Consider the following 12,991-nt stretch of genomic DNA (forward strand, 5'->3'; position numbering starts at 1 on the left):
GAGCTCATTGCAGAGAGGCAGTCTTGACTGATGATTTCTCTCTGTAAATAACACCAGTGAAGGTGATGAAATCGTAGAGATTTGGCACAGTAGGTTACCTTACGTGTGGCTTTATGTTTGGTTTCTTTTACTTTTCAGGGTGAATTTGTGAATGAATACGTTGGTGAGCTAATTGATGAAGAAGAGTGCAGACTGCGAATTAAACGTGCCCATGAAAACAGCGTCACCAATTTTTATATGTTAACAGTTACGAAGGTAAATACTGCAGTTCCATTCAACATAAATGGTTGAAACTATCTCAATTTCATAGTCCCTTTTTTGTAGGACTAACTTTGGAAAACTTCCCTGTTCTTACTAATGTAAATTAGTATATTTTTTTCCCTTCTTAGCCTTAAGTAGTTACTTGTCATCAGGAAGCTTTATTGTTATAAGTACTAAATGCAATCTGTGATATTTCTTTGCCTTTTCATCTGAAGGATCGGATAATAGATGCTGGCCCAAAGGGGAATTATTCTCGCTTTATGAACCACAGTTGCAATCCAAACTGTGAAACGCAGAAATGGACAGTGAATGGTGACATCAGAGTTGGGCTGTTTGCTCTTTGTGACATTCCTGCAGGTAAGAGGATAGCTCTATTCTGTGTGCATGCATTTCTGTTCAAATCCAAAGTTCCTAACTTTTATCCAGTAAAACTGCTTAATCCAAGTGATGTTCATCAGAACTTGGCCATGTGTTGAGATAGAAATGTTGTTGCAAGCCTGTTTTCCTCAGTGTCAGCATGGACAAATTGTTCTTCTTTACTTTTTAGGAATGGAGTTAACATTTAATTATAACTTGGATTGCCTTGGAAATGGTAGGACTGAGTGTCACTGTGGAGCAGAAAACTGCAGTGGTTTCCTAGGAGTGCGTCCAAAGGTATGTGGGTGAAAATTGGATCTTTTCCTCCCTTGAAAGTTTCCAGTTATGAACTGTATTACTGCCATCTCCAGGTTAAAGTTAATTTACTAATTAATTAATTCAAATTCACGTGGATGTGCATTCCTGACTCCCATAGCTTAAAAGCTTTTTTTTTTTTTTTGAGCAAATTTAATGTAAGCATAATTCATGCAAATAAGAACCAAAGTGGATTAAATTGATTTTAATGTGAGGGATTTTTAAAGTGACTGCTGTTATCTTGGTAATTGCTAGACAGCATTTGCAACAGCAAATGAAGAGAAGGTGAAGAATGCAAAATTAAAGCAGAAGAAGCGGAAAATAAAAACAGAACAGAAGCAGATGCATGAAGACAACTGTTTCCAGTGTGGAGATGGGGGAGAACTTGTCATGTGTGATAAAAAGGACTGTCCCAAAGCTTACCACCTCCTATGCCTTAACCTGACTCAACCACCTTTTGGTAAGAGCATGCCTGTCGCTTCCTTTTCCTTCCTGCGGTAAGACAACACTGGAGCTGAAATGTAGCATCTGTTTACATGAAGCTTAGCATAATTGGTTTTGCTGTATCATCTGATGATAGGAATCTATCTGGTAGTGGTGTCCCCTATAATGTGGAGAGAAGCATTGTAAGGGTTTCTGACTTGATGCTTCTGTTCCTTGGATCAACTTTGCTTTTCTTTTAGTTGAAGTACAACCATCACGTTGTTACGCCAAGGTCACCACCCACAGATCATGTGATGGATCATGTGTTATGTGCTTCTTTGTTATTAAAAGAATATAAGCTTTCCTCAAAATAGTTTGTTTGACGGAGGAAGAAGTTACAGTGTCTTACCACCAACAGCAACTTGAACTTGAGTTGTCGGAGTTTTTCTTTATGTCTCATTGAAGCTCAGCCTCCTGTCTCTCTTTTCTCCCTTACCCTTCTATCTTCAGGAAAGTGGGAATGTCCATGGCATCAGTGTGACATCTGTAGCAATCCTGCAGTTTCATTCTGTGAGTTCTGCCCTCATTCGTTCTGTAAGGATCACGAGAAAGGAGCCCTGGTGGTATCGGCGCTGGACAGCCGTCTCTGCTGCTCCACACATGACCCCAAATCTCCTGTGGCACCTGAGTACTGGAACAAGATAAAATGCAAATTGGAACCTCAGAATCCTGTAGAAGAAGCGAAGGAGTGAATTTTGTTTAAAAAAACAAACAATGAACAACAAGGGAGGGAAGAAGAAGAAGAAGAGGGGAAAATAGGCGATGAACTTGAAGAGACTGCTATGACACATTCAGTCTGTATCATCGGCGCTGTCTTGTGTGAACTGGGAGTGGGACCACTTACCATTACCAAGCAGAAGCAGGCAGTGGTGTTTGTTTGTTCTTTTTTTTATTGTTTGGTCTTTTACCCTTGAATGTGCTACAGCAGCTCTTACCGTTGGGAAACAAACGTCTCAGCCTTCGAAAGCAAACAGTCAACCTTTTTGCCAGTGAAAAGAATATTCTGTTTAAAGATGTTCAAGTGTAGAAAACGAAACATAGCAGCATATTTATTTATTTAATTTTTAAAGGATGTTGAAGATCTGGTTTGGATCAGTCAGCGTGTCTTTAAAAAACAAACAAACAGTGAAGCCAACATAACTCCTATGTCTAGTTTACAACAAGAACAAACCCTCCCTGCGCTGTGTAACATTCAGGTATCGTGGAGACAAACGTGGGTTTCAGACCAGGTGACTGAAAATGCCTCCATTCCGTACTTATTTTTAAAGGCAGGTTGTATATCATGTTAACTTGTGAATATTGCTGTAAAGCTTTTCCTGTGAGAAATAATGTGTATGGCTCTTTGGGAGTGCTTGTAACACAAGTGCTAACGCTTTAAGAAGGAAGGAAGTATTTGCTTGCTGGAGAGCTGTAATTGGTGGTGTTTGCAGACAGGTGGAAATTCAGAAGGAGCTGAATTGCACAGTGGTCATTTCTTTACTAGGAAAACCTTCCTAGTTAGGAGAGCTCCTGGCCTTGGTCGCACTGCAGCACACAGAACTGAGGTCAGCTTGCTGCCCTGGGAGCACTGCCTCTGACTTCCTTTGGTGGAGGATTGTTCTGTGTGTGGATTCATCATCTGCCAAGTTCTGCACTTGTTCGATGGCAATTATGTTTTTGTGAATCCTGATTGCTTTCTTCTCAGACTCCCATTGGCTTCAGAGGAAATCTGAGTGCACAAGGAACCCAACCCATCTTCATGTTTCTTTTGATTTGAATATTTATGTTTTTTTAGTGAGAAAGATTTTTCTGACTTTGTAATGTTCACTGTTAATGGAGCTAAGAAAAGCAAGTTAGTCCCCTATGGCGCTTCTTCCATAACAGAGTGTTTGCTGTGCTGGGTAATGGGATTCACAGCAGCCACCCTCAGCCTGGTGGGGTGTGTTTGTGTTTTGCATTTCCTTTGTTAATCTGCAGGGGAACAGAGGCTGCTTCTGTGAGGCTCCTGAGGTGGCTTAGGTAGGCTCCTGCTCCAGATTTGCTTCTGCAAACCTCTCCTATCCTGCAATCCTCAAGCAAGGAGCTTAGAGGGATTAATTTCCCCAGGCTGAAGTTGGTCTTTGAATCTCCTTCCCCTAGCCTGCAACCTTTCCAAGCGCTGCAGTCAACGTGCTTTGGCTGTGTGCTGGTGCTAGCTTTTTGCTAACAGCTCTTGGAGGTAACACTGAATGAAAGGATTTCATATTAAGTGTTGCTGGCATCTGGCTAAATCGAGCCTTTGAATTTAATTCTCAAGAACCCTGCCTCTGGGAAACTGCTGACATAAACCTGCAGGAACGTGGTGACTTCTCAGCCTGAGAAGACAGGCAAGGAAGGCACACAGGGGATTTTGGAGCTTGTCTTGCTTCTGGCTGCTGTCCTTCTCACTTTCAAACTTATGTATGGGGGGGTGGGAAAAAAAACAGTCTGTGCACTTGTGAAGCTATAGAATACACTACAGCCCCTTGGAGCAGCCGTGGTGCCAAGCAGCTGATCTGTCAGTGCATGCTGAGCCTTCCTGCAGCCTTGTGTGTGTTTGGGGGCACAGCAGTGCCAGTGCCGCTGGGTTCAGCCGATGGCACAGGGGGCTGGTGGGAATATAAAGCACTTGTTGTGGTCCATGCTACAGTGAATGTCTCAAACACTAATCTTGCTTGAATTATTTTTTACAGAAATATTTACGGGAAGAATTTTTTTATTTTTTCTGTATGTTTTGTGTGATAAATGTCTTCTTTTTAAGCTCTTTGCCAGGGGTGTTTCACCTCTTAGAGATTCCAAACGCAGCCGTTGCTGCAGTGTCTGTGTAAGGCCTGATGTGTTTACTTTATTTATTAGTCTTAGTAGTGTTGAAATGATTTTCTCCTGGGAAGTCAGAGCATTCCAATGATTACAGATGTGTTGTAGTGTGAGTGCACCTCACTCTGTGTCCACGGGGACATACTGAGGCTGTGCTGATGCCAGAAGCTTTCACAGCTGTTGGAGATGGCAGTGAGCAGGATGCAGCTGGTGAGCATTCACTGCCATATGAAACCTGTTGCTGTGCTGTACTGCTGGGCTGGATAGCACAGAAAGTCAAGGGTTGCAAAAGGCTTTAAGAACTTCTGAAATGCTGTGAATTGGGGCCTGCTGCTATTCCGTGCCACTTTGATTCCTGGTGAACTTCTTTCTCAAACTTCTTACAGGTGCTCCTCTTTTTTTTCACACCAAATAATGATAGCCAGCAGCTGGGCTTGGATTCAAAAGGGGAAGCAGGAAATTGGTTTGTAAGCTTGTGCAGCTCGTGAACAAAAGTCAGAACTGGATGTCACACTGCTGAAGAGAAGGTGAACCTTTGTGTAATCATAAAGGCTGATATGAGAAAGTACCTGATTCAGAATAGCTTGATGGTTGTGCTGAGTTGGTTCTGCATGCCAAATGCAGAGCTTTAAAATACGCCTTTTCAACCACATCCTGGTAAATGGAGAGGAACAAAAGAGCAATCCCTTTGTATGGGGAGGGAGGAAAAGATGGGACAGATCTGTGTTTTATTAACTGGCATCAGCTGCTGGATTCTATCTGTGTGGTCTCAGGATTGAGGAGCAGTGCTGGGCAGCTTGGCCATGTGTGCAAATGCCTGGAGGAAATGCCCAGAGCTGCTGCTGCTATCACTGAGATGTGCAACCTTCTGTTCTTCAGCTGGGACATGCAGTCATGCTTCATTTTCTCTTAGTTTTTGGAGGCAGCACTGTGCTTCAGGTGCACAGCTGACCCTCAGCATCTGAGCTGCTCTGCTAAGTGAGCAGGACTTTGGTGTTTACTGGACTCTGTGCTCTGCAGCATGCACCTTTGTGCAGTGCAGGTGTTCTGCAGATCGCAGCCCAATGGTGCAATGGTCCATTAGTGCAGTTTCCTGCACACGTGGCACAAGCAGTAGTTATTGTAGCTTTCAGATTCAGCAGACACGTCTTATCGATAGACTGTAGGCATTATTTGCAGCTCAGGAAGGATGGCACGATGATGATTTTTTTGTGGTCGAATTCCTTTCTCTGGTCACCACCACGGTCTGAAAGAGTTTCTTACAATGGAGTAATGGGGCTGGAATGTAGAATTTTGGCCTTTCTTCTAAAACCTTGTTATCTTCGTTTCGGGATAGAATGAGAGACACAATTACTAGATGTAATTAACAATGAGCATAGAATCTGTATATATTGAGACTTTACAGAACTATGGGGTGGGTGGGGAGGAGGGCGGGAGGGGGACGTCCAGCGCTGGTACGAAGTGGTCACTTTAACATGAAACCTCTGCCTCATTGAATTCAGGGTTTAATGTACTTGAAGCTCTGCATTCCTTAATCCAGCTTTCTTTTTGTTTTATTTATACATCCCTTGTTTTGTATACGGCATTGAAGATGTGTTTCACCTCCCTGCTGCCAGCTCTGCTCCTGTGGCACGTTGGAGCTCTGCGGTGCCACCTGAGCAACGATGGCTGTTTTGTGTTTGGTCTCAGCTTTCCCCCCTGCGTTACCTTCATGTAGCAAAATGGTTTGCACTTCTGATACACTCCCATCCTTTGGATGTACTCACAATGTTGTTCTAAGGAGGAAAAAAGAAGCTGTTTCCTATCGTGTCGTGTTGCTGAGCGGCGGATTCGGGTCCTTGTGTTCCAGTGAGGGGCTCTCACTGCTGGAGAGGGGGAACGGAGTGGAGATCTGAGCTTTGCATAGGAGATTAATGGGAGTGAATGGGAATTAATCTCCTCTGCACAGGTAATTAATGTGAAAACAAAAGGGCGCACAGCGTGCACAACTCCATGCCAGCTGTAAGCTCTTGGTCCCTTCTCTGGGTAAAGCTGGGAGCCCCTCATTCATTGCTATGTGTCTATTTGGTGCCACTTCTTCTTCCTCACGAAGCAGAGGGGATGATGGCAACGACTGCCTGCGGGGCTCCGTGGGGCCGCAACCCCGACCTTCACAGCATCGTTCTTTCTGTCCACTTTGTTCCTCTGTACCAAACTTTGTAGGTTCTGTGAGATGTTCTTTCAACAACAAAATCACTTTTTTCTTTTTGAGTCTTTACCTGCAAAATGCATCAAGCAATCACCGAAGTCACTCTATAGAGCTGGGAAGCCAACCTGAAGCTCCGGGTGCTGTTCTGCTGGGGTGTTACCATACGACAATGGTTGGTGTTATCATACGATGATGGAGTTGGTGTAACCCTACAATGATGGTTGGTGTTACCATATGATGATGGAGTTGATGTTACCATGCAATGATGGTTGATGTTACCATGCAATGATGGTTGGTGTTACCATACAACCATACAATGATGGAGTTGGTGTTACCATACAATGATGGTTGGTGTTACCATAAGATGATGGAGTTGGTGTTACCATGCAATGATGATGGTTGGTGTTACCATAAGATGATGGAGTTGGTGTTACCATGCAATGATGGTTGGTGTTACCCTACCATGATGGTTGGTGTTACCATACAACCATACGATGATGGAGTTGGTGTTACCATACAATGATGGTTGGTGTTACCATAAGATGATGGAGTTGGTGTTACCATGCAATGATGATGGTTGGTGTTACCATACGATGATGGAGTTGGTGTAACCCTACAATGATGGTTGGTGTTACCATATGATGATGGAGTTGATGTTACCATGCAATGATGGTTGGTGTTACCCTACCATGATGGTTGGTGTTACCATACAACCATACGATGATGGAGTTGGTGTTACCATACAATGATGGTTGGTGTTACCATGCAATGATGATGGTTGGTGTTACCATAAGATGATGGAGTTGGTGTTACCATGCAATGATGGTTGGTGTTACCATGCAATGATGGTTGGTGTTACCATACGACGATGGTTGGTGTTACCATACAACCATACAACGATAGTTGGTGTTACCATATGATGATGGAGTTGGTGTTACCATGCAATGATGGTTGGTGTTACCATACAATGATGGAGTTGGTGTTACCATACGATGATGGTTGGTGTTACCATACGATGATGGTTGGTGTTACCATGCAATGATGGAGTTGGTGTTACCATACGATGATGGTTGGTGTTACCATGCAATGATGGTTGGTGTTGCCTGGTGTTGGCTTTGAGAAATACCATATTTGGGGGTTGTGTCGTTCGGCCTACGTTCTCTTGCATAGTGTGAAGCCTGTAAAGCTCGGTTACCCTGTACATAGGTAGCTTATTGTCAGCCGGTTCTAGCGTACTTTAGCCTTGCCTGTAATATTTTAGCTTCTTACTGAATGTGTGTGATGGTAGAACATATAATTTTTGTACATTATATTTACTGAGATGTTGCCTTTTTTTATTTTACAAATACTTTGGAATTCAGATGTGTTTTTGCTTCCGTGAGGATTCATTTGGAAAGGTTTTTAAAAATGACATTCCACCGATTTGAACTTTTGCTTGAGGTTGACTTCAATAAATCGTTCTGAATGTTCCAACCGCGGCTTCCTCCCCCCTTTTCTTCCGGGGCCGGGATTCGAACTCGCGGTAACACACTCCGGTCACGTGGTGGGCGCCATGCGGCGGGCGGGCGCGGTGGAGGTGGCGGTGCGGGTGGTGCTGGCGGCGGCTTGCGGGTGAGTTCCGGGCTGCGCAGGTTCGGTTCCCCGGCCCGCAGATACCCGCAGCTTTACGTTCTTTCCGCAGGCTGATGGAGCTGCTGCCGCCCTTCCAGCGCGTGGTGCAGCCGGAGGAGCTGTGGCTCTATCGCAACCCCTACGTGGAAGCGGATCGCGTTCCCACGGCGCTGATGTTCGTAAGTGCCGCAGGGTTCCCCCTGCGCTCCGTTTGCCTTTTGTTTGTCAGCTGTTGCTTCGAAGCAAAGCTGCGAGCACAAAGCGTTGCAGTTCTCCGCTGTAGTCACTGAGCGCAGCGCTGTTGCAGCAACACAGCGTTTACAACCGCTTTTTGTGTTCCTTATAGCCTTTACCATCCAGGGTTGCCCTTTGGGTTTGAGCTGAGCTTGCAAATACCGCTGAGAACTTCTCACCGTTGTGTTTTGGTTGCTTATTTTCTGCTCTGCTAACGCCGAACCCTTTTCTCCCTTGCCTGCAGTTCATTGCATTCCTGTCTCCGGTGCTGCTCATCATCCTGGCCAGGCTGTTCCTGGCTGCTGATCAGGAGGACACACGGGAGGCTTGTCTGGGTGAGCAGCTCCGGGGTCAGCAGGGCAGCATGGGAGGGGTGGGGGGAGCCCTCAGGGGTCTCGTAGGTGAGACCTGACCAGGACAGACATTGTGCTGGGGTGTTAAAGCTGAACGCTGTGGCTCCAACTTGTCCACGTGGACCTCAGTGTTGCACGGGATGCTCTTGATGAGCAGTCAGGCACAGAATGTTGCAAGCTGAGCACCAGTAGCTCAGGCAGCCTGTGAGGGGCTGATGTGATGTGAGGGGCTGATGTGATGTGAGGGGCTGATGTGATGTGAGGGGCTGATGTGATGTGAGGGGCTGATGTGATGTGAGGGGCTGATGTGATGTGAGGGGCTGACATGATCTCTCTGCTCTCTCCCAGCTGCCAGCCTTGCTCTCGTCCTCAATGGGGTCTTCACCAACGCCCTGAAGCTCATGGTGGGCAGGTGAGGAGCTCTGGACTGTGTGGGGTGGGAGGTGCAGTGCTGGAGCTAGAGGAGGAGGAGGGAGGGCTGGATGCTGGGATTTGGATGTGCTCAGCCTGGAACTAAAGGGTTGCTGTAGTTGTAAAGATGATGTAGTATTAGAGCAGTGCTGTCCTGCAGGCATCATTTAGATGGGCACATAGAGGCACACATATCAAGGTACCTGCATCCCATGGTCAGGGATGGCAGAGCATCACCCCAGGAGGCTGTGCAGTGGTGTCCCCCTGGCTGGTGAGGGGACATGGAAGCTCCAGGTGTCCCACAGAACACAGGGCTGCCTACTCTGCTCTGCTCCTTTGCCCCAGGCCACGGCCGGACTTCTTCTATCGCTGCTTCCCAGATGGACGAGTGAACACAGAGCTGACCTGCACGGGTGACCCCAGCGTGGTGGCTGAGGGACGCAAAAGCTTTCCCAGCGGGCACTCCTCATGTAAGTTCTGGCTGCTCAGACAGCAGCCTGTGGCAAGCAGGAGCACACGGGGAGGGCAGTGTGACTTTGTTGTCACACAAACCATTCTGTGACCTTCCTTCCAGTCGCCTTTGCTGGCCTTGCCTTCTGTGCCTTCTACCTGGCTGGGAAGCTGCACTGCTTTGCTCCTGGCCGGCGAGGCTCAGCGCTGCAGCTCTGTGCTTTCCTCCTCCCCCTGTTCATTGCCACACTTATTGCTGTGTCCCGCACCTGTGACTACAAGCACCACTGGCAAGGTGGGTCAGCTGCGATGCCCTGGGCTGGAGCAGCAAGTTGTTCTCTGGGACTGTGAGGGTGGAGGAAGGTAACTCTCCTGGCATTGCCTGCAGATGTGCTGGTTGGCTCAGCAATGGGCTTCGTGCTGGCATACCTCTGCTACAGGCAGTACTACCCTCCTCTGATGGACTCCGTGTGCCACAAACCATTTCTGTCTATATCTAAACAACTGCCAGCACACCAAGAAAAGCCTGAAGCTTCCAGCTTTCACCTGGACATTTAGTGATGATCTGTGTCCTGCTGGCACCTCTCCTTTGGCACCATGAACATCAGGACAGGGGAAGGCTGGCTGTGGCACACAGGATGTGTCTCAGCTGGTAAGCTGTCCTGCTCAGTGGGTGCGTGTGGCTTCATTTCAATGAGTTCTGTAGGCGTCCCTTCATTTGGACCTGCTGGAAGGTGAGCTGTGCTTCAGCACGTGAGCCTGCAGGACAGCCCAGCTTCAGAAGGTCCTGAACTGATGTGGTGTGCCACGGCTGTGGGTGTCCATGGGTCAGGTCCACAACAAAGCACAGTCAGAGGTTTCCCTTCAGTGCAGCTGAGCTGCCCCATCCCTTCCCAATAGGATTCATGTGTCAAAGTGAAGGGCAGGACCTGTTGTGCTGGTGTTTAATGCATCTCATCAGTCAGAGTTGAAGTAACAAGTGCAAAGCTACAGCCTTTCCCTATGGATTGAGCAGGGGAGACAGAAGATGCAACTAACATGATTGTTATTTGTGTCATTGTGCTGGCTCTTTTTTCTTCTTAATTTGGCAAATAAAGGAGTTTAAATGAGTTGTGGTGCCACAAGCTTCCTTCAGTGGCTGGAACTATACAAGCCAATGCACCTTGGCATGTCTGCACGGGTTCCTAGGCAGGTGCTACTTTGCTATCTTTCTCCTTGCAGCTTTAACACAAGGAGAAATGTAAGCAGGTTTCTGGCAGGACTGCTGTAGGAAATGGATTCTCAGGAGTCTCCACCATCCATGGGGAGCGTTCTATGTTACACACGTGTGTGTGCAAACTGAGACCAGCAGCGTGAGAGATGTGTGCCTCTCAAGCTCAGGAGACGACAGTAACTGATGTGCCATCAGTATCGGCCCCTTCAGCCCCACGTAACCCTGAAGCCTTAATAGAACTTACAGACATCGCTTCTCCTTTCCCTCTCCTCCAAACACATCACAGGCATCTGTTGACTTGTTTTGACTTTTACTGGAAAAGACATTAAATAACATTTAAAACATCTTTTTTTTCTTGTTGTTAACAAAGTGCATAACTTAAAAGCTGGTCACAAGTGTCCCATGTTAAGACTGTTCCTTTCCTTACTCCCTTAGGAGGCGTTTAGCAATCGGTAACTCAGGCTCTGAAAGAGCAGCACGTCTGTTTCTGTAGTCAAGTAAATTGAACAGCTTCAGTTCCTTTGGGATGGGAGGAGGTTGGAGGCTGCAAACGACACCTTCTGAATAGTGCAAATAACGAAGTACAACAGAGGATAAACAAATGGATGCTATGGAAACAAGGCTTGTTACCCCATGCAGGGCAAAAGTCAGCAGGAGGGAGGTGGCTCTTTCCAAAGGTTGCAGTGGCCTTACATGCCACTGAAACGTTTCCCCTGCCTGCTTTGAGGCTCCAGCTGCAGTCTGGGAGTGCTTTGGGTCACAGGGAACTGATAACCCAGGGCTCTCTGTTGCCCTTGGAGGAGAGCTAAAACGAAGCAGCAAGATGCAGGCTGTGCTGCCTGCCAAACTACTTGAATCTTTTGAGTGGAGTCATAGACAGTGCCCAGACCCAACAGACCCAATACTGGCAGCATTTGGTGTACTTGCCAACAGAACCACTGGCTGGAGCCTGATGGGCATGAGATCCCTGCAGCCACTTTGAGCTCAGCACTGCTGCGTGCTTCTGCAGAGCAGAGGAGGGCTGTCCCTGCAGGGCCTGGTGCTGGGAGCAGCTGCTTTCCCCAAGTTTGGATCTGGAGGTAAAGCTTTCCTGGGGCTGCTGTGCACGTGGCCATGAGCAATGGTGTGTGCAGATACCTGCGCCTCCTTACCTGCACCTCCCAAAGGCTGCAGCACTCCAACCCAGTGCTACAGCAGGAGAGCAGTGCATCATCCTTCTCCCAAGAGAAGTCAGCATCTCCTTTGCTCAAGGCTGCTATTGCTCTCTCCATGCTGTGTGTTTAAGGCTTTTATTTCTCAAGGTCCCAAGCTAAGAGTATCCTTGCTAAGCCCACAGCAGGGTTCAGGCCCTTGTATTGCATTTCCTAGCCCAGGCAGCTGTCTGCAATCAGTACTGCAAAGCCAGTGTGATAACCTACAAGGTGGGCAGACAAGTTCAGGGCTGCCAGCACGTGTTGCCACAGGGAGTCACAGTGTAAGTGCTGTGTGTGTGTGTTAGCAGGAGTGGGGTTGGTTTGGTTGGTTGTTTTTTCCTACCCAAAATGGAGGAAAACCATCTTTATCTCCAGGCAGCAGCAAATAGTGGGGAATCAGCATGCGGGGCACAGCAGCACAGGAGAGAGGAAGGCAGAGAAGAGTCTGAATTTTCCTGGTGAGTACTCAATTGAATTGTATCTAAGAAAGCAAAGGGAGAACACTGGAGTAAATCTTGTGTCTGATGTGCTTTTGTGCACGATAAAGAGGAAGGAAGCCCCGCGTGCTGACAGGCCAAAGGAAAGCCCAACCAGTGCTGTAAATAAGGAACGTTATTCCCTCAAACAGACTGTATGTCCTCTGGGGTCTCCTAGGAAATTTGGAAGTGTGGACTTACAACAAGTGGTCGAACAGCACGGGGTGGTCATTGGCTTCCTGGCAGAGGTTGGTCCAATGTAACACCTATTGTCTGGTAGATCTCCTTCAGGACCAGCAGCACGGTGTCCTCTGACTCCCTGGAGGTGGGGACACAGGCATGAGCAGGCAATGCTTCTCATCACCTTGGTGATAAGAATGGCAGCGTTCTGCCTACAGCAGACACAGATCTGAAGCTTGATGACAGGCAAGAGCTTACCAATAGCAGAGATGCCCTTGAAGTGCAAATAAATATTCATTAAAGCTCTCGATGGGCTTCTCCTGGAGCACATAGTCGATACGATTCCCCCCATTCAGCTTCCCTACATTAATGAGGGAGGGATCCTCCTTGGCTGGTGCCGGGGCTTCCTCTGGCTTTGGATCTAGAGGAGGCAACAGCAGTTTTGTCTCAGC

The 12,991-nt window shown here is 47.3% G+C and overlaps 3 protein-coding genes across 11 annotated transcripts in view; 2 read left to right on the top strand and 1 right to left on the bottom strand.

Annotated features, from left to right (window-relative positions):
• Positions 1–2,248, top strand: part of NSD3 (nuclear receptor binding SET domain protein 3) — a 30,029-nt gene extending 27,781 nt beyond the window's left edge. For all 4 annotated transcript variants that reach the window (XM_072357009.1, XM_072357008.1, XM_072357010.1 and 1 more), the window contains 5 exons: positions 139–255; positions 477–618; positions 809–915; positions 1,189–1,393; positions 1,867–2,248. In XM_072357009.1, the coding sequence (XP_072213110.1) occupies positions 139–255; positions 477–618; positions 809–915; positions 1,189–1,393; positions 1,867–2,108 (813 nt within the window). In that variant the 3' untranslated portion in view covers positions 2,109–2,248. The remainder of the gene's footprint in view (positions 1–138; positions 256–476; positions 619–808; positions 916–1,188; positions 1,394–1,866) is intronic.
• Positions 2,249–7,964: 5,716 nt separating this feature from the next.
• PLPP5 (phospholipid phosphatase 5) lies at positions 7,965–10,586 on the top strand. Of its 2 annotated transcripts, none has more exons than XM_072357140.1 (7): positions 7,965–8,029; positions 8,100–8,208; positions 8,508–8,598; positions 8,965–9,028; positions 9,373–9,497; positions 9,602–9,772; positions 9,866–10,586. In XM_072357140.1, the coding sequence occupies exons 1-7, from the start codon at positions 7,971–7,973 to the stop codon at positions 10,033–10,035; spliced, it is 789 nt and encodes a 262-aa protein (XP_072213241.1). In that variant the 5' UTR covers positions 7,965–7,970; the 3' UTR covers positions 10,036–10,586. The 2 variants fall into 2 exon arrangements, with proteins under 2 accessions (XP_072213241.1, XP_072213242.1); XM_072357141.1 differs by having other exon boundaries at positions 9,989–10,180.
• Positions 10,587–10,980: 394 nt separating this feature from the next.
• DDHD2 (DDHD domain containing 2) overlaps positions 10,981–12,991 on the bottom strand; it is a 66,126-nt gene continuing 64,115 nt past the window's right edge. For 3 of the 5 annotated variants that reach the window (XM_072357138.1, XM_072357135.1, XM_072357137.1), the window contains 2 exons: positions 12,798–12,960; positions 10,991–12,678 (listed from right to left, as the gene is read on the bottom strand). In XM_072357138.1, the coding sequence (XP_072213239.1) occupies positions 12,588–12,678; positions 12,798–12,960 (254 nt within the window). In that variant the 3' untranslated portion in view covers positions 10,991–12,587. Of the gene's footprint in view, positions 12,679–12,797; positions 12,961–12,991 lie in introns of all 5 variants that reach the window. The other 2 variants (XM_072357136.1, XM_072357139.1) reach the window with 1 other exon arrangement.

Source organism: Excalfactoria chinensis, chromosome 25 (genome assembly GCF_039878825.1).
Source record: "Excalfactoria chinensis isolate bCotChi1 chromosome 25, bCotChi1.hap2, whole genome shotgun sequence".
NCBI lineage: Eukaryota > Metazoa > Chordata > Aves > Galliformes > Phasianidae > Excalfactoria > Excalfactoria chinensis.